The 27,050-nt window shown below is 34.8% G+C and overlaps 1 protein-coding gene across 1 annotated transcript in view; it reads right to left on the bottom strand.

Annotated features, from left to right (window-relative positions):
* Positions 1-10,905, bottom strand: part of LOC143257693 (calcium-activated chloride channel regulator 1-like) — a 35,036-nt gene extending 24,131 nt beyond the window's left edge. The window contains exons 1-5 of the mRNA XM_076516734.1: positions 10,731-10,905; positions 9,844-10,011; positions 9,002-9,299; positions 3,984-4,090; positions 646-816 (exon numbers count right to left, since the gene is read on the bottom strand). Of these exons, the coding sequence (XP_076372849.1) occupies positions 646-816; positions 3,984-4,090; positions 9,002-9,299; positions 9,844-10,002 (735 nt within the window). The 5' untranslated portion in view covers positions 10,003-10,011; positions 10,731-10,905. The remainder of the gene's footprint in view (positions 1-645; positions 817-3,983; positions 4,091-9,001; positions 9,300-9,843; positions 10,012-10,730) is intronic.
* Positions 10,906-27,050: the final 16,145 nt, after the last annotated feature.

Raw genomic sequence — 27,050 nt, 5'->3', positions numbered from 1 at the left:
TCAGTACGTTACACTAGGTTTAAAATCCTCCAACTAGGTTATCTGTATCACGTGTCATATATTTGATCAATTAACATCACATGAAATATTCAGTTAATACAATAGTAAAAACAATAGTGTGACTTTTTAAAAAAAATTAAAAGCTTGAAATGCAGGAAGTTAGTCGCACTTGACGGTAGTGATTTTCAAGTGCTAGTACAATGACGTATTGTTACAAGTGTGAGTTGTGATGTCAAGCGACATTATATCACCTACATATTTAGTTCACAGCTGATATTTGATTATTCAACAGTGCAATGATTGTAAGAATACATTAAAGCCTCTTTTGTTGAAACTGGTATACACTTAAATATCTCTGTATCTCCTAGATCTGTTTTCCAGTATTTAAAGCTAAAAATATATCATCCAAAAATAAACGGGTTTCATGTGGAAGATGCGTGAGTAAAGTGAAGTCATATATCACTTCTACTAGACAACATATATATAAATTGTTATGTGTTTCTTTTTAAACACAAATCTACACAAAGAGCTATTTAAGTTATGTCCATCTCGACTATCGAACCTCGACGGTTAGTAGTCATCGGGAGACACAAAATAAAGTTATACTGTATCCAGTAAGACTTAAGTTAGACAAAGTAAACTTACGGATGGAATATAAGGCAGATACATGACTGATGCCTTTGCGTCCTCGCTCTGAATATTTGGAATAAACCGACAATCTTCACTGACTGTTCCATCGGCGCTAATTGAACAAGGTCCGCCATCGAATGCCTCTATCCATCCTGTAATGCCATGTTTGCAGCTTGTTGGAACAATCTAGTAATCATGAAAATTAGTTCAATATTTATTAATATGTGAGAAAAAATGCCATTAAAATTTACAGGTTTTTTATTCGTGCACTACTGTTTAATAACTAACTACGATCATCCTTGTGAATAGACTTCATAAAGTAAGAACATTCAACTTTTAAAAAATGCAGTACAATTTACTGCGTAATTTAAAAATAACATACACGGTTAAAAACTTAAAGTACACAACTTTAAAATATCTCGTGCTTTCATTTGATGCAAATGAGTTAATATTTTAGATTTATTAAAAGTTATTTATTGAAAATGTGCTTTGAGATATAAATAACACACACACTTAGTGACACATACTAATGTTAGAATTACTAAAGTAATTAAATTCATAACAGCCATTTCCTCATTTTTCGATTCATTTTACACAATGAGTTTTAATATGGGATATTTGTATTTGTATTTTGAATTTCGCACACAGCTACTCAAGGGCTATCTGCGCTAGCCGTCCCTAATTTAGCAGTGTAAGACTAAAGGGAAGGCAGCTAGTCATCACCACCCACCGCCAACACTTGGGCTAGTCTTTTACCAACGAATAGTGGGAATGACCTTCAGATTATAACGCCCCCACGGCTGAAAGGGCGAGCATGTTTGGCGCGACGGGGATGCGAACTCGTGACCCTCAGATTATGAGTCGCACACCTTAACACGCTTGGCCATGCCGGGCCCAAATAAGGGATATAAGATATTCAATGTAACAAATGTAAGTATAGTGGAGGAATGTGGGGTAAAACGACCACATTAACTCTGAATGCGATTTCCGTCAATTAAAATTAATGCCATTTTTAGTTTAAACATATTCTCTTTTCGTTCCTTTAAAAAAAAAAATTAATCACAAAGCGACACAATGGGCTATTTGTGTTTTACTCACCACGGGAATCGCAATCCGATTTCTAGCGTTATAAATCCAAATAGATCCTTTTCTTGTGTTAGGAGCCATTTTATCCATAAGTTGGATAAAGTGGACTCAAAAAAGTGTCAAGAAGTGTGCGGTAGTATTGTGTAAATGTTTCTTAATCAGAATATGGAGTGGATTAAATGTACTAAAACGGTTAACCTTTGGTCAGTCTATAAAGAATTTGGAGTTTCAAATATTATAAGCTGTTAATAAGTGCCTGCAGTGAGTAGATATAATGGTGGCCATTTTGAAGTTCACTTTGCATGTATACTGAAAGTACTTTATTTTACCTATGGTTATGAAAAATTGAAATCATTGATTATAGAAACAAGCTTAATTGCTGATCGTGAGAACAAGAACAAGTTACAATGTTCTGAACAAAAGGATTGATTAGGTAGGTACTTGGAAAAAAAGAGATATGAAAAGCAGATCAAAGGGGGGACGACCTGGTCAGACATGAAAGTCAAATTCAGAAACCGATCATAACAAAATGAAATCTTATTTATAAATCTACGAATAGTCGATTTTATTACGTATCCACTGGTGTAACTTTCTGACAGGAATTTAGGTACAACATTTATATCTATATATACAAAGTAAATGAAGTTAGAATGATACCAACATGTTTGGTGCGACGGGGATTCGAACTCGCGACCCTCGGATTACGAATCGAGTGCGTTAAAAGGAAAGGAGGCATTAGTTTAAGGTTAATGCTTTTATATAGGAAAATATTATATATAACACCACTTCATCAGAACACACAACTTAATGATTTTGCTATAATATTAAACAAAACTCCTGGCACATTGGACTCAATAAATAGATCCATCTTTCTTTTTTTCTGCGATAATTCAAACTGACAAGCATTTTAAATTTTATATACTGATTTTTGTTTCATAAACTGAGAACTGTACGTTGTTTACACTATCTTTAATTAAATGATTTAGTTTCTTGTAAAGAATTGACTGTACATAAAAATTCACTTAAGTAAGTTATGTACTTCATATACAGTTTTAAGAAACAGATACGCATTTGGTAGTCTTATTGTAAAAATATCATTTTAAAAAAATCCTGAAAATGGTAGCATTAGTAACAACAATAGGTTCAGTAAAGTGGAGACATCGTTCATACAGCAAACTTCGTCACTAGACCTGTAGCGGCAACGCCACGTGCCAGGCATGTGAACTCACGTCTTATATTACATTATACGTCAGTTTCAAACCACATACTGCTATATTAGACCTGCAGTAATCTTTTGTTTATTTATTTCGCCCAAATATACTACAGAACTATCTAACTCCCCATAATTAAGAAGTGATAAACTAGTAGGATAGTCAACAACACCCACCACCAACTCTTGGACCACCCTTTACCAACGAATAATGAGATTGAGCATAACATTCTAACAACTGGAAAGGCTTACGTTGTTTAACAGTCTGAAGTTATTATTGATCGGGTACTATTAGGCTTCCATTATATCTTTAGCTTTTGCAAAGAGATTTTAAATAATACGGCATGATTAATTCAAAGGTTTCTACTTTGTGTTCCAGTGTTCATTACAATATAACATCTGTGATTCCTTACAGCTATTGTAACAGTGTGACGTTCTGCTTCTCTAAAACTGTAACTACATTGTTAAGGTTTGTTTACTTGAAGTTAAGCACAAACCTATACAATGAGCTATTTGTGCTCTGCCCACTAGGGATATCAAAACCCAGTTTCTAGTGTTGTAAATCCATACATTTTCTGCTGTGCCACTTTCGGGGGTTGTTATTAAGGTGCGGTAATTACATTACATTATCAATGCCTGTAAAATGCTTCATAACTCATCTTAATTGATCAGGAACAACATATTATCAAGACAGCTGGTGCACAGTAATTATTATCTTAATCTTAATGATACGTCTCCTTATTTCAGATTTCCTAAAATATGCCGATGCCAGATTCATAACGGTCACACTAAATTTATATAACTGTTCAAATTCATACGGAAATCACAATTATTTTCAAGATTAGTGTAGAGTAGCTTTTAATATTAAAAGTAATTGTCAATTTCGTACACAAGTGAAATAAATACACCAAGAAAATGACACGACGCAGAATTAGACATCGCTCGTTTCATTTTACTTCAGTCAAATACACCTCAATGAAGAAGCATACCTACATATATCACTTTAATAGTCTACCTAAACTTTAATTTCTACAACCTAAAAATAATGTTTGTTTACCTTGCCATTTTCCAAATAGAATGCTGGGTAGTTCGAATCTCCGGGTAAGCCATATTCGTCGAAAACTCCATATCTGAGGTGTGCCCATTCATGCACAATATGTCTCTCTTTAAACATCAATAAAAAGTTATAGTTAAAGACAGAACTTTTCTACATTAAACTGTTTATTTTATTTATTCATATCAAAATTTGTTTTATATTATCATCTAAGTTATGTTTATAACACATTAAAGTGTTATATATATATTGAACATTGATATACTATCGATCATTATACAGAGATATTAAGGGCTACATTAATCATGTTAAACTTTGTATTAGATTGACGTTTTTATCAGGATAACTTTGTCATATTCAAAATCTAATCTCTTTTTCTTGTGAGTCTAATTTAATTACAGAAAGAATAAGTAATAGTAATTATTTGAGACTATTTATTTTAGTAATGATCTAAATACGCATTTGTTACAAAGAGAAAACACGCAACTCGTCTTCCTTTGAATTAAGCAGGAAGGAAAAATGAAAACAATCAGGCACCATATGAACAATACAATTAGACTTCTTCAATTTCAGTTCTAGAGACGGTAGTTTGCAAACCAAATGAGCAACTTTGATCATTATAACGCTATGCACAATTCCTGTACCGCCAACTCGAACCACAACAACAAAACAATATTTTTTGCATGAATTATATAATTAATAAGTCTTTGGAAAAAGTGTTCTTAAGTGTTCTAACTAAAAAAAAAGCACCATTTTAATGTTTTGGCATCTGCTCGAGTCGAAGTGATTGCATGGTATCTGATGCCACATCCTGAGGGAAAGTGATATTGTATGTATTTGGTGGATTGTAAAAGCTCTACCAAAGAAAATGGGGTATAGTAAACTGTCAGGGTATTCTGTGGCTCTGTGAGTGTTTGGGTTTTGAACTGTTAGAAACTCAGCTCCAACTTCATGCGTTGGAGTGTCACACCGGCAGCACTACACACCTGGAGACATTATAAAAACGTTTTTTATGAAACTTTGTAGAATGGACAACAACTGCTTGTTGTGAAGACACAAATGTGGAGGTTCTGAAGACGAAAGGCGGAAGACTTTCGGAACGTCGCTCTCTACACTTGTGTCTTCACAACAGGCAGTTGCCGTCCATTCCACAAAGTTTCATCATGAATACTCTAACTGAACAACCTATCAAAAAAGAATGTTCTTTTTTTTTGTTAAGATAACAACCATAAAGCCCGATATGAAGTTTACTGCTGATCATAAAAAAACCCTTTGGAGAAAAACACGGAAGTGATTTCTCTTTGTTTACATAATTCTTGATGACGAGAAACCCACTTAAAATAAAAATGTATCTCAGAACGGCTGGTATGGGTACTAACACTTTTATTGATAAAAGCGTTATTACCCATACCAGCCGTTCTGAGATACATTTTTATTTATATAACAACCATATTTTCTTTTTTTGGACAAACAAGAAAAATGCCCCATTTGTAGAAGTCGAAACGTCGTGTCTTTTTCTTTCAACAGGCTTTTGCAGTTCATTTAAATTACCAAATCTACAATGTTTACCCGACCTAAAGATTCAACTAAAACAAGGTATCATCTCACCGAAGCTAATCTAATCACATTGTGTCTTTACGTCACTAAAACATTTGTGCCCACATTAAAAATGTTTTATAAACTCCGCTAAAAAGAACCATTTAACTACCAAAAAAAATTTTTTTATATTTGTGAAATTTAAAATTTGTTTTATTTAAACTGTTTTTTTATCAATTTGATTTGTAACAACGATTTTTTTTCCTATTTGCTGCAAACTGAATTTTCTATCCTTCCGGGCCTGGCATGGCCAAGCGTGTTAAGGCGTGCGACTCGTAATCTGAGGGTCGCGGGTTTGCATCCCCATCGCGCCAAACATGCTCGCCCTCCCAGCAGTGGGGGCGTTATAATGTTACGGTCAATCCCGCTATTCGTTGGTAAAAGGGTAGCCCAAGAGTTGGCGGTGGGTGGTGATGACTAGCTGCCTTCCCTCTAGTCTTACAGTGCTAAATTAGGGACAGCTAGCACAGATAGCCCTCGAGTAGCTTTGTGCGAAATTTAAAACAAACAAACAAACACTTCTATCCTTCCATAAACAAAGTTTGAACTGCATTGGACAATAATTTTTTATCCTTCCATAAATGAATTTTGAACTACACTGAAAATTAATGAATAATTTTTATTTTCAATGCATTCATAACACCTTTGTTAAACTAGTATATATATGAAAAAGACATCCTTACGAAAATGATATTTGAAGTAGTTTTAGTGTCCTAAAACAGTTGTTCTATTATTTCCAAATTTGAGAAGTAAAATTCAGTGAACATGAACAAAAGTTACGAAAACAGAATGTTCGTCTTTGTATATAAATATGAGTTACATGTTTAACATATCAGAACTAAATATCGTAAGTTTCCTCAGGGACAAACACTCTTCATGATCTATATATTACGAATTAATCGTTACTTAAAAAGTTTATAAATCAGCTCGTTACGCTTTCTTATTTCGCAGTTTCTCATCTGAAACTGTTCATTAAATATACATATATATTTGCCTTTGAATTTTTATGATTAGTTTTTTTTGTAATTAAGGGTTAGAAACAGGCCTATTTTTCCCTGTTGATCAGATTAAAGCCACACATTTACCGTTTTTTAATGCCTTTAAATAATAATAGAATAATGTCTGTTAGGAAGAGCGTAGATTTATACATATCTATATTTGAAGTGAAAAAAAAACATATTACAGATAAACATTATCTTGCAAATACCAAAATATAACAAGAAAGTCGAATGTATTACGTAATTAACGGCACTACAGCAAAATGTTGCTAGAGACATCTGAACTAATATCATAAAACTACATTCGTGATACATACTCATATACGGCTGTTTATATGATCTTATATGATCAAATGGCATTGGGATTTTTTTCTAAACTCCATTTTACAATTTCGTTTCTCTTGTTTTCAAGTACGCAAGCGACAATCTTACATCTGTAATTATATTGATATTATAATATTCAACTTCACTCATAATAGAACTGCCTCTGCAGAAACTCGGTCCGGCATGGTTTGTTTGTTTTTGAATTTCGCATAAAGCTACAAGAGGGCTATTAGCGCTAGTTGTTCCTAATTAATGAAGGCTAGAGGGAAGGCAGCTAGTCATCACCACCCACTGCCGACTTTGGGATACTCTTCTACCAACGAATAGTGGGATTGACCGTCACATTATAACACCTTCACGAGTGAAAGCGTGAGCATGTTTTGTGTAACAGGGATTCGAACCCGTGACTCTCAGATGACGAGTCGAACGCCTTAACCCAACTGGCTTTGGCGGGCCTTTATGGTTAGACAACTTAGGAATGATAACATTTACAGAAGTATTCAGAATCACATGTTTATACCGTCTAGCACCCTAGTATTCAAAAGCACATGTTCATACCGTCTAGCACCCTAGTATTCAAAAGCACATGTTCATATCGTCACGCACCTTGGAGCTTAGAAGTTATTAAAAACTGTGATGACAACCAAAGTTTACATTCTCGGAGACAGAAAAACAACCTACGAGTTGATTCATTCACGTTTCAAGTGTTTTCCTCCTTTCTGTAACATGTAATTGGAGCTGAAGTACATTAATTTATTTCTTTGATGGCTGAAACGCATTTATATGATACGAATTTTGATTTCACATGTGCTCTTGTTACCATCTTGAGTTGTGTTTATTATATTACTGTAAATCGTTCATTCCTATGTTTTTATAATTGACTTGGTTCGAAGTTAAAGATATTCATATGTTTTCTCAAAGTATATCATATTACAAGCCAAGCATAAGTTAGACGATGTGGATCTAATGCGGTTGTTACTATATTACATCACTTCGAATGCCTATATATTTAAAGTAGAAAGACTGATAAAACTTTTAATTTATTTTTCTAGGTAGTTACAACTAAACTTAGCCACGCCCTTCAGATTTTGGACTGTGACTGTTTATGTAACCCTAGTCGAGAGATAACCTTAAAAGAGAGATAAAGTTTATCTGTTTTGATCCAGCATATTTTAACTATAAGAGCGCAACAAGTTAATAATTCCACGTTATGTGAATTTGGTTTAATATTCCGTTGGTCACATGCACAGATACTTCAAAAACGCTGATAGATCATAGAGTTTGTAAGTTACTCAGTTTTGTTTTTTTTTAAAAGGGTTTTCTTTAATTTGTAATTTATTTGGTAATAGCAGAGACACGCTAAACATGAACGGTCAAATTAGTGTCTGTATTGCAACAGTGTTTGTTTCTAAATACAGGATTTCTAGAATATCACAAAATAATTCTGATCGCATTCACCAAAATTGTATTTGTCTTAGGGATATCATTAGTTAAGCCTTTCTTAAGTATGGCTTATATTCGATAAAGATACTAGTTCGAAATAATAATAAAAAAAAAACAGGCTAAAAGTATCTTACCTAATTAACTACATGCTCAATTTCACCATCTTTGATTAATAGGTTACATTATTAAAAATCTAAAACAGTGAAATACCGACATAAGCGATAGGCGTATTTGAGTGAAAGTAAACCATTTTACATAGAACAGACCGAACTTAAATATATATATATAAAAGGTATAAACTTAGATCTTTAGTGTGCTATAGCGGATTATTTACAGCACTACATTTAATTTACAAATGTGAAATAAAGTGCAACATTTTAGTGTCTTAAGATGCTTAAGTAGAAAGAAATTAACATATTATTTCCCTTTAATTAGACAATTAATATTGTCTGATAATCAGTAGAATTGATGTTAGAAATGCACTCAAATGCACTTTTACTTGCCTTGTTTTCCTTACCAGAAACAATATAAGAAATATAAAAAACAAATGCAGAATCATAACGCTTCATTACGTTCTATAAAGTCAAAAGAATGACTGCATAGAAATAAATATGATGGGAAGAAGGTAATAACGTAGATTTTAAGGAGCAACTTACTTACCTGCCGGTCCATAATTGTCAGCGGTCACACCACGTAGCTCTTTCACAAAATGGGGGGTGATATGAATATACTGTCCATGCTCCCCACACCCTCCTGGTTGGAGAGTATAGGGATCGTTTCCATGGTATGGATTAGGGTGGTCAATTCGCACATCAGCAGAGGGAAAGTAATTTTTCAAGACGTTTTCGTACTGGGGTTTGTTTTCCCACGTCGATGGGATTGCTATAATTATTTCCTTGAAGTAAGCTTGCCCGTTGGTAGTTGTATTAAGGTAGCTTGACGCTTTAGTAAAGAGTTCCTGGAATAAGTATAAATGTGAAATATTCTAAAAGTTATCTCTGGACAGAAATATATTATTAATTTGAATTAATAACCTAAACGATCTGTAGAATAGAAGGTTTGGTTTTTTTGGAATTTCGCACAAAGCTACTCGAGGGCTATCTGTGCTAGCCGTCCCTAATTTAGCAGTGTAAGACTAGAGGGAAGGCAGCTAGTCATCACCACCCACCGCCAACTCTTGGGCTACTCTTTCACCAACGAATAGTGGGATTGACCGTCACATTATAACGCCCCCACGGCTGGGAGGGCGAGCATGTTTGGCGCGACTCGGGCGCGAACCCGCGACCCTCAGATTACGAAGCGCACGCCTTAACGCGCTAGGCCATGCCAGGCCCTACGTAGAATAGAAAGTTCTCTAACTATTCACAGTTTCATGAATTTAAACGAACAGGTTTATACGATGAAAATTAAGGCTTAGCGAAATAAGGTATTAAGGCTGTGAAAACTACGTTAGTCATTTATGGCGGGGCAGAAAAGGAAAAGAAAAGCGTAATAGTTCTTACTTTTAGGTTCATTAGCAGCTTTTCATCCTCGGGAACGTCTTTGTGAATGGCAACCACAATGTTTTTGTAGCCACCGTTCTCTAACGATATCACAGCCAAGGACTGAAGAACAAGCTGAGAAACCAGGAGGAACAAAAGTATCTCTTCCTTGTGTTCCATTTCTTACATCTAAAAGAGTAATTTACAAAGAGTTACTAATGTATGGGCAACTACTGTTTATTTAATAAATCGTAGTACAAACGTTGTTTTTCAATCATCAATTATGCTCTACAGTGATCATCTGTAACGCTTGTTTGTTTGTTAATGGTTAAGCACAAAGCTACACAATGGGCTGTCTATGCTCTGCTCACCACGGGTATCGAAACCAGGTTTCTAGCGTTGTAAGTTCTTCAGACATACCGCGATGCAATTAGGGGGAGCATCTGTAAAAAAATATTTAATTAAATTTGTTTAATATTTTGACACTCGTCAGTCAACTTAAAGCTCGCTCGTGAAGCGGGGAGCTGTTCGCGTGCGTAAAATAATTTCATCGCTATCTGAGACGTCACCGACTGTGCTGCCACTTTAAAAGCCTGTCCATCCACTCTATATTGGCATTTTGAAACTTGAGGTCAGTTTATACTAATAGGATAAAGGAAAGACTGTTGCGAGAGAGTTAACTTATTGTTTATATTAATAAAGATGCGAATAGCTAATTTTGTTTCTTGGAGTTGCTTAGATAATATTAATAATAAAACATGAACTAAACAGTATGCGGCAAAACCTCTCCGCGTCCTGTCGTGTTTAACCTCCTGCAATTCCTCACTGAGATGAGTAGCAAACAAGGTACATTGCTTCTAAGTTTGTTCACACGCACACACACAAACTACCAATCAACAGATCATTACCTGACGGACTTGACGAAGTGCCGGTGACCATCACTCGACAAACTCGAGAAAAGACGAACGCGAATTTCTGCTTATTTTCTTTAATCTCCAACATAAGGAAAACAGGAAGATCGGCCCATTTCGAGGAAGTTAGTCACTCTTTATCAGGAAAGCGCCGAAGTTCTTCCGTCTTTCATTGCACTATATAGGTATCGTAAGGCTTAAGTTAATGGATGTAGCGTTATTTGTATGAAATTGCTCTGACCTTCCAATCCATCTATATTACACGTCCCAAAGACAGTGACTAGATATAGTAAAAATTAGGTGCGCTGAGGTGGTTTACTGTTCACATCAAATAAGTTTGTGTTTGAAATCGGATAGGTTAATGGTTGACGTCAAACGGGTTGATGTTTGACATTAGATGAGTTTATGGTTGACATCAGTTTATTATTTATTTTTCTGTGCTTCTTCTTTACTTCTAAAGCATCAGGTCAGTCGCTTGTAAACACTATTATGATTTGAATTTGTTGCGTTAGTAACGTGATAATTTTTTCAAAACAAATCAAAATCAGCTTTAACGACATTTTCTTATTGTTGAAGAATTTAAGACATTCACATCATTTTATGAAATATTTCAAAAATATATTTACAGAATGACATTTTAAATCTCTAGCAGTAGTGCATACATTTTTTAAAAAAATTCTCTTTAAAAGATTAATTAATAATTGTTGTGTTTCTAAGACTAATTTCTTTTTCGTGTTTGTTGTAGTTTTATTTGTGTTTAGTTTGATATAAGAATGATGGTCAACAGGTTACCCTTAGCGTATAGTGTATTAAACAAGTGGAAAAATATATTAAAACTGGAAGTATAGGAATGGTTGTACCAATAAAACAAGTAAACAAGGTAGGAATGGGCATGATATAATAAAACTTTCTCTGTATAATCCTGCCAAGGGGCGTGTTCAACAACCTGTCTATGTCCACTTTATTTATTCTGTTATGTATACAATAAGCCAAGTGGATTAAACTTATCAGGCTTAGTTATAATTATCATACAATGATTAGAAGTTTCTGTGAACCGAATTATTGAAGGTAATACACGAACTGTAAATTGTGTTTATATGACACCAGATGATTCAGATATTTGTGTCGACCAATGTTTTATTCGTTATTACAGTTGTCCCTCCTTTAGAGACTGCATAAGAACACAGCAGGATTTCGTACATCAGCTATGAAGATGGATGAAAATACAAAGATGAAAAATTCCTAAAAGCTTCCTGAGTATCAACATCATGGATTTGTTACTGTCTACAGAAAAATAGAAGAATCGTAGACCCAGTTTTGTATATACCCAAACACAGAAAAATGAAGTTGACGTGGACCGAATATTGGACGCGCCCTCTTGTGAGATTGTACATTAGAAGTTTTATTACACCATGCCCATTCCTACCTTGTTTCCACACTTTAGTGCATCAGTTTCTACACTTTCAATTTTTTTTTAATTCCACCCTGTGGTGACACAATTTTTACACAAGGTAACATAATATTACGCATCATTTATTAATGTGTGTGATACTGTGATATATGCAAATAATGGTGTGTGTGTGTGTGCTGTGTACGTTCTTTTCACGCATGGTTTGTGTATACATTGTAGTATGCAAGTGTGCTGGACATGCGATGGCACGTGTTCTATAATGTGCGAGATAATTTGGGTGATGTAATGTAGGTTATAATTGTGTGTGTATACATAGGGTTAATAAATTAGGTAATTAATTTAAGTAACTACTTCACGGTAGTAACTAGCACGAGACCTCCGTGCTATTATTCTATTTGGTCTACTTACAGCTATGGTAAGGCTGTTTATTACACAGCTAGAAGCGTTAAACAATGTCGCTCAGTCAGAGAGATTGAATCATCTAGGAGTGTCTTTAAAATACTTTTGAAGATTTATTATTTAGTTGTTAAAGGGTTATGAATAAACAGTTTGTATTCCATGTGTTGTATTTTCGCTTTACTTCTACTACATGTAGTACCGTACTTACGACATTTATTAAAAAAACACTAAGGTCATATTTAAGTGTAACTGTTTCTTATTCTCCTTGACATTTTGTAGGCTGCTGTAATCAGTAAATACGTCGCTTCAGACAACGACGTCAGACCGTCTTCGTGAATATATCAAAGCAGTAAATACCTCAAGTTCATAGTACTGTACTGGTATGGTTGCGTGTCTAAAAGTATTATTGTTTTTTCTCTCTTTGTGATATTCAACATAATACATTATATATGCATGTCGTTCAGCTATTACGACTAATAGACATCGAAGCGTAAAACAGCATTAACTATATTATTAGCAAAATCCTCAAAGTAAATTCGACTTTTAGGACAAATATGCAGAAAACAGCAAATGTTTCTAAAGATTAGTTGAGATCACGATTTCTGAAACAAAATCTATATCTTATGTCATGCATTTTAAAACAATCAGTTTGTGAACAAGTCAGTTATGATGTAGAAAATATCTAAATTATTAGTGAATTTTACAGTTAGACAGAAAATACTTCGTTAGGATAGAATTTATTGTTCACTGAACTTATTACTAAACTGAGCATAATATAGTTTGTTTGTCCTTTGATTACACACAAAAACACACAAAAATATAATTAAGAAAATAAGAGAATACTTGAAATTTAATCAAAAACCAGAGTTTTCAGGACACTTGATCTCAGCCATAATAGTTGCAACTGTGACCCGCATTCCCTCGCTGCGCTCGGTCGTATAAATCTTAGACCCTCATTTTTAATTCGTCTCCTACATATTTTGTCTGTCCGAAAAATGAAGTGAATTATTCTCTAACGTACATAATTATTTTGGTACGTAGTTCAGTATTATTTAAAAGAAACAGTTACATTGAGAATTACGTAAATTTTACTAATAAGAGATTTTCTATAAATTGTCAGATATGCTATACATGATTATAAATACGAGGCACATAAACAGAGACAAATAATAAAAAACATTAAGCATAGAGAATCATACCATTAGATCTGTGTGTTTTTTCTCTCTCTCTCAGTTTCCGCACTCCAACCTTGAGTTTATTTAGAACACTTACCAAGAATAGGGTGTATATTTTCCTGAGCCTAAGTAGGAAGGCACATGTGTGAAGACAGGAAGATACATTTAAATACATATAACAGCTGTATACTACTCATATGCATAAAAGCGGTTTATTCATACTAACAAATGTGCAGTGAGACAATGATGAACAAATTATAAATATTTTTTTCTATTACAGAAACCGACACAGTTGACGCAGAAGTGTCTGCACACTGTTGTTAACATTTTTATATACAATTTCACCTAATTCGTGAAACATAGGTGGGTTAAGGCGTTCGACTAGTAATCTGAAGGTCGCGAGTTCAAATCCAGGCCGCACCAGATATGTTTGCCCTTTAAGACGTGGGGGCGTTATAATGTTTCGGTCAATCCCACTATTCGTTGGTAAAAGAGTAAGTTGTCTAAGAGTTGGCAGTGGGTGGTGTAGACTAGCTGTCTTCCCTCTAGTCTTACACTGCTAAATTAGGGACGGCGAGCTTTGTTTTCATTCTAAGTCTGAACTGCTTATGAGTAATGTGGAAAACTGAATCATGTAGTTGTACATTACACACAACTATATACTCAGGTTTACAGAAACGTGTATAAGGAAAGGATGCGGCACCCTTTTAGTAACTTTTATTATTTGAATTCTCATCAATTTCTTTCCGATACAATTTTATATAATATTCTTATTTTAAACTCTTTAATATTTTTAATTTATAGTTTTACAAACATCTTAAGTTTTGATATAAGAATAGTAAAAAGGGGTTTATAATGCAATTCCTTTATTATATAAAAATATTAGCATTATATAACATAAGCTTACAATTATAATAAACTGAGACATTCTCAATTATTTCAGGCAACAAATTGTCTCTTTGGGGATTTAAGATCATTTTAAAAATAGAAAATAACCTGTCTTCATTGACTGTTGTCACTAGAACAGCACAACTACAGTCAGTTAGTACAAGACTTCATGACTTACCATCACTGAGTTCAACCATTAAGTTAGACTGCTGGAATTCTTTCAGTCTTCGCAAAGTCCTTCAGAGCTGAAGCAATGACCTTTTTTTTTGGAGTACTCGAGTTTTTCTTGCTTTGTGCAGTCACTGTAAGCATGTTTTCCAGCTCAACCTCTGATGTACTGGATAGCATCTGCTATTCAGTTTTCGCAGTTACTTGAAGTTCAAGTTTGGGATTCATTATATACAATTTGTCACTACGTTTGATAAAATAACACTAAATCTAGGATATAGATATAATGATACTAATATTACTTCATTTTTAAGTTCTTCTTCCCTCGCATTCATTGCCTCTATGATATTATGAGTCAGCGGACATTTGTTTTTGGATATTTCACGTTTACAAAAAACACACTTTACAGGCGTCCCCTAGAGTTACATCTTCTTGTAACTGTACTGTAGTTTTATCAGCCGGTTCTAATACGTACATCATTTTTGTTTCTCCCAAAACTGAAAAGCTTTAAGTCCATTCCAATTATTTCAATAAACTCTCCAATAAACGGTAGGAGTTCCACTAAACAGGATATTATATATTGAGCACCATCATGTTACCAAGTCTACGATAGGCGTATGATATTTTCTTTTAAATATTAATTTTAGTTGGAGTTCTCAGTTTTTTTAGATAGTTTTTCGCGCATGAGGTATAACACTAGCACTCAGTCCTCCATTTAAAGCATTTTTTACTGCAAGTTTAAAAGTGTGAGCAGCTCATTTAATAGAAAAAACACAACACTGCCTAGTTTAATATCATCCATTTCAATTATAGCAATTTTATCACAAGTAGTTTTATTTCCTTTATACGGGGTACGGCATAGCCAGATGGTTAAGGCATTCGACTCGTAATCTGAAGGTCGCGGATTCGAATCCCCGTCACACCAAACATGCCTGCCCTTTCAGACGTGGGGTCAATATAATGTGACGATCAATCCCACTATTCGTTGTAAAAGAGTAGCCCAAGAGTTGGTGGTGAATGGTGATGACTACCTGCCTTCCCTCTGGTCTTACACTGGAAAATTAGGGACGGCTAGCACAGATAGCCCTCGTGTAGCTTTGCACGAAATTCAAAACAAACAAACAAACAAAGAAACAAACTCAATGGAATCATCTGTGCTGACGTAGGGACCATATAAACACCGATAATGCTCTCAACATTTCACAAAGAATGAGTATGCTGACAATATGTAGTCACGTCTTTTTGGGATCCTAAGTTTAGGAAATAAAAAACGATTGAAGAGGGATGCAGTGCCATCCCTCATCGTATAAAAATCTGTGTTGGTGTTAAGTTTAAACGTGTTCATTCGTTAAATAAATAAACGACTTCATAAGCATTTTATATAATGAATCGATGTAATGGTATGTCTTAATTAGCCACCTTTGCATTTATAACACCTAATGGACTTTTTCAATAAATAAATATATTAACAGAGATTCCCTGAATACTATAACTAAAGTAATAATGAAATTACTGAACAAATACACTGCTCCTGTCGTAGAATAGAGTCGACAGGGAATGTCTCTCATGATATGTGACAAATGTGATACATACTGTATGATATGAAATGAATATATTGATGAAGAACGCTATAAATGACCAGTACTGCTGAATTATGTCATCATTTACTTAAAATAATTTAAGTTTTTTCTATATATTGGCCACCTTCTTTCTTACTGTACTCTATAATTTTACGTAGTAATTTCGTCCGTATTTAATCTGTAATTTTATCTAATATATAATAGTATTTGTGTGTGTGTGTGTTTTACCCCTTCAATTTTACTCTTGAAAGTGGTTCATCTTAACTACTTTATATCAAGATTAATAAGAAATATATATGTCATTAAACAAATCTTATATTACACTTAACTGCCAAGTGTTTATCATCCACTGCACCCAACAGTATTGCATCCTAGTTTTAGGAGATCAGGCTCTCCAAAGGTGCTATTTAGCATCCGAGTTTCGTCTAGCTTAATATCTCAGTATCTTTAATATCACTTCATAACTTCTCACATCTATAGAGTAAGCAGTTATTTATAAGATACTGAAAGTTTATAATTCCAACTATAGGATAGAGTGAAATATATTACATTTAAAGTTGTATACGGGTTTTAATAATGCCTCATCATTAGGACTTTTTTTTTTTCTGTATAATGTTTCATCTTGTTTTTTGCCTCCGTTAGTACAGCTGTAAATCTACGGATTTACAACGCTAAAATCAGGGGTTCGATTCCCCTCGGTGGGCTCAGCGGATAGCCTGAAGTGGCTTTGGTATAAGAAAAAAAACACACATCTTGTTCTTTGGATGTTATAAGAATTGTTCACATTAATAACAGGTTAATTAATTCAAGATACCAAAGACAGGAAATAAGAACAATAAGAAACAACAATGCTGAATCAAACTTCTATCAGATTCAGAGCTATTTGAATTTGATTGAAACGGAAGTAACTGAGTGATTTGTGATGACGAGAAACTCACTTGAAGTAAAAATGTGTTTTCAAAACGGCAAGTATAGGTATTAACATTTTAATTAAAGTACTAATACCTATACCAGCCGTCTTAAGAATACAAAGCAACTGATTCATTCACGGGAAAACACGACAGCCCTTCTATTTCTAATAAGCAAGATTCCTTTAAAACTCTTTGATCGTGCCGACATCAAACGAAAGAGATTTTAGACTTAATGAGGTCAAATTCTAATTATATACTGACCTATGATTTAGAAAGGTAAGCGACTGGTCATTTTCTCAAAAAAGGTCATTTTTATAATTCCCAAAAAGGTTTAAAGGTGGCGCTTCTTTCTCTATTTCGTTCCGTGTTGCCACATCTATAAATACTGACAGTGATCATTTACCAGGTAGCAGCACCCTCATTAGGAATTAACAACTTCCACCAATGGAAGCTTAACAGATTTTTGTGAGAATACGATTCACTTAAGAGGTTTAATACGGTAGCAAAGATTAAGGCAGGTTCAAGAGGTCAATGAGAACGTAGGGAAAGAGAAATGGACGATATAAAGGGTACCTGAACACAAATGAAAAGCTAAGTTTGATTTGAGGATTTGGGTTTATCGAGGAAATAACACGTGCAGCGAGTGACCCTCCTCCAATGAAAAGTAAGATAGTCGAAAGTTTCCCGTAAAAAAAAACGGTACTTTTCATCGATTCGAGTTCGAAATTCAGTTTTTATTATTTCAATTGGAGTTCGAATTTTAATTTAAGTTTAAAAATTTTTTTTCAATTCGACTTTTTTTTCCCGATTTTGGCTCATGAAAAAAGTAACAGTTTATCGTTTTGAATTCGATTCAGTTTCCTATCCCTGATATAAAGCATTCAGTTTCCTATCCATGGTATAAAGCAAATAATAGGCCGAACGTTATTTGATATTGTTTTAACCTATGCACGTGTATGTTTTCCCAGCCAGAAGTATCTCTGGGTTTTAATGATGGTGTTATCATTGTAAGGTTTAACAAGCTTAAAACATCTATAGAACCATAAAGGCGGTGTCTAACGTATTTTAAATTACATATGAAATTCTGATAAAAATATTAATTTTGGATATAGAAAAAAATCTGGGGTTATAAGCTATCACCATTACCTTCAATGAGTTTACTTAATGTAATTTGTAACGTAATCCTATCGGAGATTTTCAGCATGATGTTCTTAGAGAAACAAATACACTTATACATTACACTGGCTGTGCTTTGAAATATCACAATTTATAACTTGATGCCAAAAGAGCTTTACCATACACTATTATCTTTATATTAATTGTCCAGGTTTATATTTCATGTTTTCCTTTGTTTTGAACAGTCTTTACGGCATGATTTTGGACTATAAATAGACTGAATGATAATTTTATTCAACTTTGGAGCAAAATTACAATTATATAGTATTCAATTTTTGAAAACTCTACAAAAGTGTTAATATTTTTCCGGATAACTATGTCGCACTTTCACGTTTTTAATTCTATTGTGTTAAGCTCATACTGTTCACATTTACAAACGATATATTTGAACTGATAACCCAATTGTACCACTTTCTACGTCTTGGCTCCATCACAGCCAAGACCAGATGGTAATATTGATTCATTGTGATCAATATTACCATTACTTACTGAGCATGTTTGGTATCACTTGGCTCTGATTCTACAACACTTGGATTGTGAGCAGAGGTCCTTAATACGCCAGCAACCAATTTATATAAAATAGAGTATCCAACAATGAGCAATTCATCTGATTTTTCTAAATGATAAAGCAAGCATTCGTAGTGTGAACTATAATGTCCTACACAAGTGATAAATGTTTTTATAAAACAATATTTTTAGAATTATAACAGGCCCAGCATGGTCGGGTTAGTTAAGGGGTTCGACTCGTAATGTGAGAGTCGCGGGTTCGAATCCCCGTTACACCAAAAATTCTCGCCCTTTTAGCCGTGGGGGTGATATAATGTGAAGGTTAATCCTACTATTCGTTGGTAAAAGAGTAGCCCTATAGTTGGCGGTGGGTGGTGTTGACTAGCTGCTTTCCCTCTAGTCTTACACTGCTAAATTAGGGACAGTTAGCACAGATAGACCTTGAGTATCTTTGAGTGAAATTCAAAACAAACAAACAAACAATTATAACTGAGTCTTCCTTCTGTATTAGTCCTCAAATATAGGAAACAAAGGTTTAATTTAAAATACACCAGTAAAAATTGAGTTCACAATTGATATACACATTGTACCAATTTTTTCTCATTTCAAATGCACATAAACACTTTGTGACTTTATTCAATATTTGTTCAATCTAAGTTTACATTGAGTGTTTTGAATTCATTGTAGAGATTAAACAAATTGATAGTGAGTAATACCAGTGCCCCAAAGTAAGAGGTAATAAGAATGTTTTATCATACAAGTAATCTGTATGAGCAAAATGCATGTAATTATCTTGAAGCTTACAAATAAAGTCTTATCTTAATATCACAGTTATATACTCAAATCCCCGTCACACCAAAATACAAACTGTAAGACAGATGTGACCACTGGTTTGAGCAGCAACTCAGAATCAGGTCAGATTCAGTATAGACGTGAACTAATACTTAAGTAAAAGTAACCAGATGCTAAGCCTCGATTACACTTACGTGACTGGTTATTCTCATTTCACTTTGATCTTTAGATATTATGTGTACACTCAGGGAAGGGCACTGTTCTAGCCTTACACAAAGTGTGTGTAGCAATGTTCTCTACAGGCAGTAACGAATATCAGCTGTTTGCAGATGACCAAAAGATATCCTGAAACAAAATTAACTTAATGGTTTTATTGACTCTCATGATGTCTCCATAAACATTCATTCCCAGCTAAATGTTGTCAAAATTGAAATATTATTTCTCTGCAATTACCTAAGACCCAGCATTTCTTTCAGAACCTTTAGTCGTTATACACCTAGAGAAGATAGATTTTGATGAACATTAAGCTAACTTTAAATTTAGTTATGACTTCTTGACAACTGTAGTTTTTTTCTACAAAGTTTACTAAACAGTTAACTGATAACTAAACATTGTTTTCTTAATTTTAAATACACTTCTGTATTTACCTAAGAGTCTAATAATTATTTGAACTTGCATTTCTAATGCACGGTTTAATCACGGTTCTTCTGATTACTTTAACTGATTACTATTCTCAAACTTATTTTTTAAACAATTTCTAAGTTTCTCAATGTTACAAAGGACCTACGGAAACTAATGGATGCGTGGAAACAAACATTTAAGTGCTGTATTACATGGTACAAAATTATGAACAATGCATTACACACGAACAATATTAACGTTTTTTGTTTTTCGAACTGTCAAGTGTCAATTTTTTTATTTCATTATAGTGGTTACTGTTAACTGCTTTTCTTTTAAAATAACAAAATCGTATTGAAATGTGATTTTATAAACAGGTACTCTCTTTTTAATCATATATCTTTCATGTGTCGAAAAGTCAACTTGAGATGTTAACTTCAGGTTTTCACTTTCACCAATATCTTCTTCGGGTTGCTTTTCAACTTTCAGTCTCATTTGGCGCTGAAACATTAAAAAGAATGGGATAAATTTAGTTGATTAATGTTTACTGGAATTTATTTCATTTGTAACATCATTCAAGAATTTGCCCCACTTGTTCTGTTGTATACCAACTAGTTTGTTGAGAACTCTCTTAATAGTTCCATTTGTCCTTTTACCGAGACTATTTGTTTCCGGGTGGTATGCAGATCTTAATGAATGCATGATTCCTTCTGTAGGTATCCCATACTTTCAAACAACATTGGAATCTTGGTTTAAGCTCACAACTAGGATTTCTTCTATCACCAGTTCCAAAATCATACGGGATAATATTCGGAAGATTAGTGGGCAGTATACTTTTCTCCTCCTTTCCATCTTGTTCTCCAATTGCCAGGAAGTTGCTGATGTCCAGTGTATCACCGATACTCCAGGCGAGAGCATCTCTCGCGCATATTGCTCTTCTGTTTCATCATCCACCTTAGCGATCAAGCCTTGGGAAGAGCTATTGCCTCTTTCCTTTCGAGCCAATCATCTGTATTACTATAATTGCCTCTTTACACTGGTGGAACTAAAACTTGCTCTACATTGGTCTAGCAGTATGTGGATTGGACCTGAGGATGTTCACTCTAAGATGCTGTGTCATCCATATCCTACCTTTTTTGGTATTTTTAAGTGGATTTGGGAGGAGAATGTTTTCCATGATGCCTGGTCATCTCTTTATCCAAACCTGGGAAATATTCCTTCTAACTATAAGTCTAACTGTTTTGACGATCTTTCTCTATAAGGTCTTAGAGAAGATGGTTAATGTTCGTCTTGTTTGGTTCCTCGAATCAAACAATCTCCTCTCACCAATCCAGTGTGGTTTCGATAGCAGTGCTTCATTGTGCACCACATGTTTCGACTTGAAACGTCGATTAGGGAAGCCTTTTTTAAGTGGCAACATCTTATTTCTGTATCCTTAATGAGGCTCACGATACTACGTGAGGTTACAACATTTTGCGAGACATTCACTCATAAGGGTTGTTTGGCCATTTTTCAATTTTATACAGAAGTCTTTCATGGACTGGTGATACCAAATCCGTGTGGGCTTGACGTTTTCTCATTCTTTTCCATAGCAACTTGTAGTTCCTCAAGGTTGTGTCCTGAATGTCACATTTTTCAATGTGAAGATTAATGATGTAATTACACAACTTCCTCCTACTGTTGTAAACAGCCTCCATGTCGACAACATCCACACCTCATTTCAGTTGTCGGGCATAAGGTGTATTGAGCGGCAGCTTCAGACTGCTCTAAATCATTTGTTGAAGTGGACCAAAGCAAATAGTTTTATTCTTCTTTCTTTGAAATTGTTTGCCCGCATTTTTGCCACAAATGGGATATTCATCCACATTTCCATCAGGAATGTTGTTCTTCCCATGATTTCTGAGGCAAAGTACTTGGGTCTTATCTTTGACCATAGGCTGACCTTCGTTCCACTCACCAATTAGATATGTGTCAAGTGTACAAAGGCGCTGAACATCCTCCGTATCCTCTTTTTTACCTGTTGGGGAGCCGATCGGTGTTTTATACTAAAGATCGATTGCGCCCTAATTCGATCCAAACTTGACTATGCACCTCTGGTCTTTGGTTCTGTCATTACTGAGACCTTGAAGATGTTCGACCCTGTTCATCATCTGGGACTTTAGATCTGCATGGGACTTTCTGCACTTCTTCACTCCAGTATTTTTACATTGAGCCTCAAGAACCTCTTCTTCACCTCAGCTGCTTACAACTTTCAACTTATGTTTCAAAACTTCAATCCTTTTTACAGCATCACACCTTGGGTTGTGACTTCTTTCCTCAGTGGCTATGTTTTTCATTCTTCCTTTAACCTTACATGTCCAAGCACAGCTGGCTGAAGTTGATCTATCTTTGGATGGTGTTGCTGTCTCCACTGGTCAGCCTATCCCATCATGACTTATTACCATTCCCATGTATGATATTTTATTCAGTTATCTGAAAAAAGCAGATATACCCAATTGGAACTATCGTCTTCTATTTGTCGAACATTTTTCAAACCGTTTTTCTATTTCCGTTTATACAGGTGGTTCAAAATCAGGTGACTCTATGGGCTCTGCCATGGATTTTTGTGGTTCGGTGGTTACTCACAGAATCCCCTTTATAGTATTTGTGTTCCCTGGGAGTTGTACGCCATTTATTTTGACCTGGATCTCATAGAAGCAATGCAGGACACAAACTGTACTATATATACACCTCACAATAAAGAAAACCATATTAACCTGAAGATGACCCAAGAAGGTCGAAACGTTGTTCTGTACTTTATTTTAATTAAAGTGCTAATACCCATACCAGCCGTCTTGAAAATACATTTTTACATCAAGTGCGTTTCTCGTCATCACAAAGATATGTGTAACGTTTGATTCGTGAAGTAGCTGATCGTATTCTTCAAAATGTTGAAGTGCTCAGAAACGACAAAGAATGGACGACTGATTATAACTGTACTCTATGCATAATTTTTAATATGTGAACGACGACTCCATGTTAGGCATAGCTTTCCTACGGGTTTACCCCTAGCGTTGGACAGTGTCATTGGCGATGGTAACATTGTCCAACTTAATTGTTTTTTTAACACTGATCTTTTAAACTCTAGTTGAAAAATTTTATCTGACTTTTGTACATTAATTAGTTTTTAAATTAATTAATTTTTTTACACTTTATATAATTTTATTGTTACATTTAATCGGTTGTTTGGCGCAAATAAGCGTAGTTTCTTTGTGTTAAAAAACAAAACCAAGCTCAAAATGACAACGTACCTTTCTACTGGTAATAAACTGAACCATTGTTTGTGCCCATGAATCGTTTCAATGTGTATTGTCGATTATTTGGAAGAAAGCGTGCAACGCTCTGTTTCAAAACACCGCATCGTTTCAAAGTAAGACACTATCGTATGCTAATTTACTTCCTGTATTTTCTGTGCTAATAGAAAACAATAAACACTTCAGTTTATCACGTTGTTTTACGCCGACAAACTCCTACCAACCAACCACGTGAATTGAATTTTCAAAATTAAAATTTTATCTTGTAATTAAGCTCCATGACTTACGTCAACTTGTAATTAAGCTCCATGACTTACGTCAACTTGTAATAATACATGCTTAAGATGTTAGATTGTCTAAAGATATAGGTTACCAGTGCCAGTCATGCCAAAGTTATGAAACTTCAACCCGTTATAGAGATGTGGATCATACTAAACTAAAAGTTACAATACTTCATTGCATTGCGCCATTGCGCCAACTCAAACTAAACAACCAACCAATCACAGTTATCCTTAAATCTGTAGGTTCAATATTTCAAGTTATTTTATTCTCGTAATGACGAGAACAAAAAAGTGATTTTAAGTTTTTAGGCATAGGAGGGGGAAACTGGAAAAACAAATCATACTTGCCTAATTACTGGCACACATAAATTGTTTTAGAATTCGCGTCAAACTTCACAAGAGTTATCTGCGTTTGGTTGTCTTAAATTTTGAGCTAATTAGACTAAACGAAAATCAGCTACTTAACAGTCCTTACACTGTCGAATCAGTTCCTTGCAGAAGAATGCGACGAGTCACGAAACAGTGACCAATGCGTGACTGAGTGGGCTTTGTGACACTCAAGTCATAATTGCCCATAACTTCCTTTCGTGTCTTCGTTACGACTGTGAACAGCGGTACCATTTTACACGTTTTTTATTCGAGGTTTACCCTTCCTCTACAACAGCGGCAATAGTGATGACGACACTGTCGAACTTGACTGAATTTTACGATTTTTGAGGGCCATTGGCCTATTTAATTCTACTATGTTTGTTTTAACCTGATTTTTGGTTACCTTTCAATTACTTCTTTTAATGTTTTACAGTATTTAACTTTTGACATTTTGACCGGTTGTTTAGCAAAGATAGTTTGTTTGTTTGTTTTGGAATTTCGCACAAAGCTACTCGAGGGCTATCTGTGCTAGCCGTCCCTAATTTAGCAGTGTAAGACAAGAGGAAAGGCAGCTTGTCATCACCACCCACCGCCAACTCTTGGGCTACTCTTTTACCAACGAAAAGTGGGATTGACCGTCACATTATAACGGCCCCACGGCTGGGAGGGCGAGCATGTTTGGCGCGACTCGGGCGCGAACCCGCGACTCTCAGATTACGAGTCGCACGCCTTAACACGCTTGGCCATGCCAGGCCCGGAAGGATAGAAAATTCAGTTTGCAGCAAATAGGAAAAAAAATCGTTGTTACAAATCAAATTGATGAAAAAAACAGTTTAAATAAAACAAATTTTAAATTTCACAATTATAAAAAAATTTTTTTTGGTAGTTAAATGGTTCTTTTTAGCGGAGTTTATAAAACATTTTTAATGTGGGCACAAATGTTTTAGTGACGTAAAGACACAATGTGATTAGATTAGCTTCGGTGAGATGATACCTTGTTTTTAGTTGAATCTTTAGGTCGGGTAAACATTGTAGATTTGATAATTTAAATGGACTGCAAAAGCCTGTTGAAAGAAAAAGACACGACGTTTCGACTTTTACAAATGGGGCATTTTTCTTGTTTGTCAAAAAAAAAAAAAATGGTTGTTATGTAAATAAAAATGTATCTCAGAACGGCTGGTATGGGTAATAACGCTTTTATCAATAAAAGTGTTAGTACCCATACCAGCCGTTCTGAGATACATTTTTATTTTAAGTGGGTTTCTCGTCATCAAGAATTATGTAAACAAAGATAAATCACTTCCGTGTTTTTCTCCAAAGGGTTTTTTATGATCAGCAGTAAACTTCATATCGGGCTTTATGGTTGTTATCTTAACAAAAAAAAAAAGAACATTCTTTTTTGATAGGTTGTTCAGTTAGAGTATTCATGATGAAACTTTGTGGAATGGACGGCAACTGCCTGTTGTGAAGACACAAGTGTAGAGAGCGACGTTCCGAAAGTCTTCCGCCTTTCGTCTTCAGAACCTCCACATTTGTGTCTTCACAACAAGCAGTTGTTGTCCATTCTACAAAGTTTCATAAAGAACGTTTTTATAATGTCTCCAGGTGTGTAGTGCTGCCGGTGTGACACTCCAACGCATGAAGTTGGAGCTGAGTTTCTAACAGTTCAAAACCCAAACACTCACAGAGCCACAGAATACCCTGACAGTTTACTATACCCCATTTTCTTTGGTAGAGCTTTTACAATCCACCAAATACATACAATATCACTTTCCCTCAGGATGTGGCATCAGATACCATGCAATCACTTCGACTCAACCAGATGCCAAAACATTAAAATGGTGCTTTTTTTTTAGTTAGAACACTTAAGAACACTTTTTCCAAAGACTTATTAATTATATAATTCATGCAAAAAATATTGTTTTGTTGTTGTGGTTCGAGTTGGCAGTACAGGAATTATAATGATCAAAGTTGCTCATTTGGTTTGCAAACTACCGTCTCTAGAACTGAAATTGAAGAAGTCTAATTGTATTGTTCAGGCCCAGCAAAGATAGTCTAGTTGCTTTGTGCTAGCTGATAAACAACCAACAAAACTAAGTGTCTAGATTAATTGTATTTTTTACTTTTTTTACGAACCATTGGCCTTTTAATTTTATTTAACTTTTACCCGATTTTTGAACATTGTTTAGCTTATAACTCGTTTTGTTTTTTATTTATTTGTTCATGAAGTTTTACTTTTCTTTGCCTTTGTAACGGTTGTTTACCGCACAGATAGCCTAGTTGCTTTGTGCCAATAAAGCCTCAAACAACCAAACCATTCCCCAAATTAACCCACAGAGGTATCTCTAAATACGCATACGAGCAAAAAATACGAAAATTAAAAACTTTAAATATTTTATTCTACAATTTCTTATTTGTTTCGGCTTGTGATTACGTTACTACACTCTAAAACGTAGAGCACGCAGAGTCTCCCTCAGATATATTGTGTCAATATTGGTGTGAAGCATGTTAGAAGTACAGTGGAGCGCCGTTAAACCGCGGTATTTGGGGGGTCAACCTGCTTAACCGCGGCTTAAACCTTTGTGACTGAAAAGCCGAAGTCGCTAACAGCTCCGCCGAGGAGCCTCATCCGGGCCATTGCGTGATCATTATATCGGATTATCGAATTAAAAATAATACTTTAATTAGTGATCACTTTTTTCACGGATTTACCGCGGATTAACTTTAATGTATGGAGAGGTGTGATTCG

Source organism: Tachypleus tridentatus, chromosome 7 (assembly GCF_004210375.1).
Source record: "Tachypleus tridentatus isolate NWPU-2018 chromosome 7, ASM421037v1, whole genome shotgun sequence".
NCBI classification, from domain to species: Eukaryota; Metazoa; Arthropoda; class Merostomata; order Xiphosura; family Limulidae; genus Tachypleus; species Tachypleus tridentatus.
Note: the sequence above shows the minus strand (reverse complement) of the source record. Positions and strands in the feature narration are given on the sequence as shown.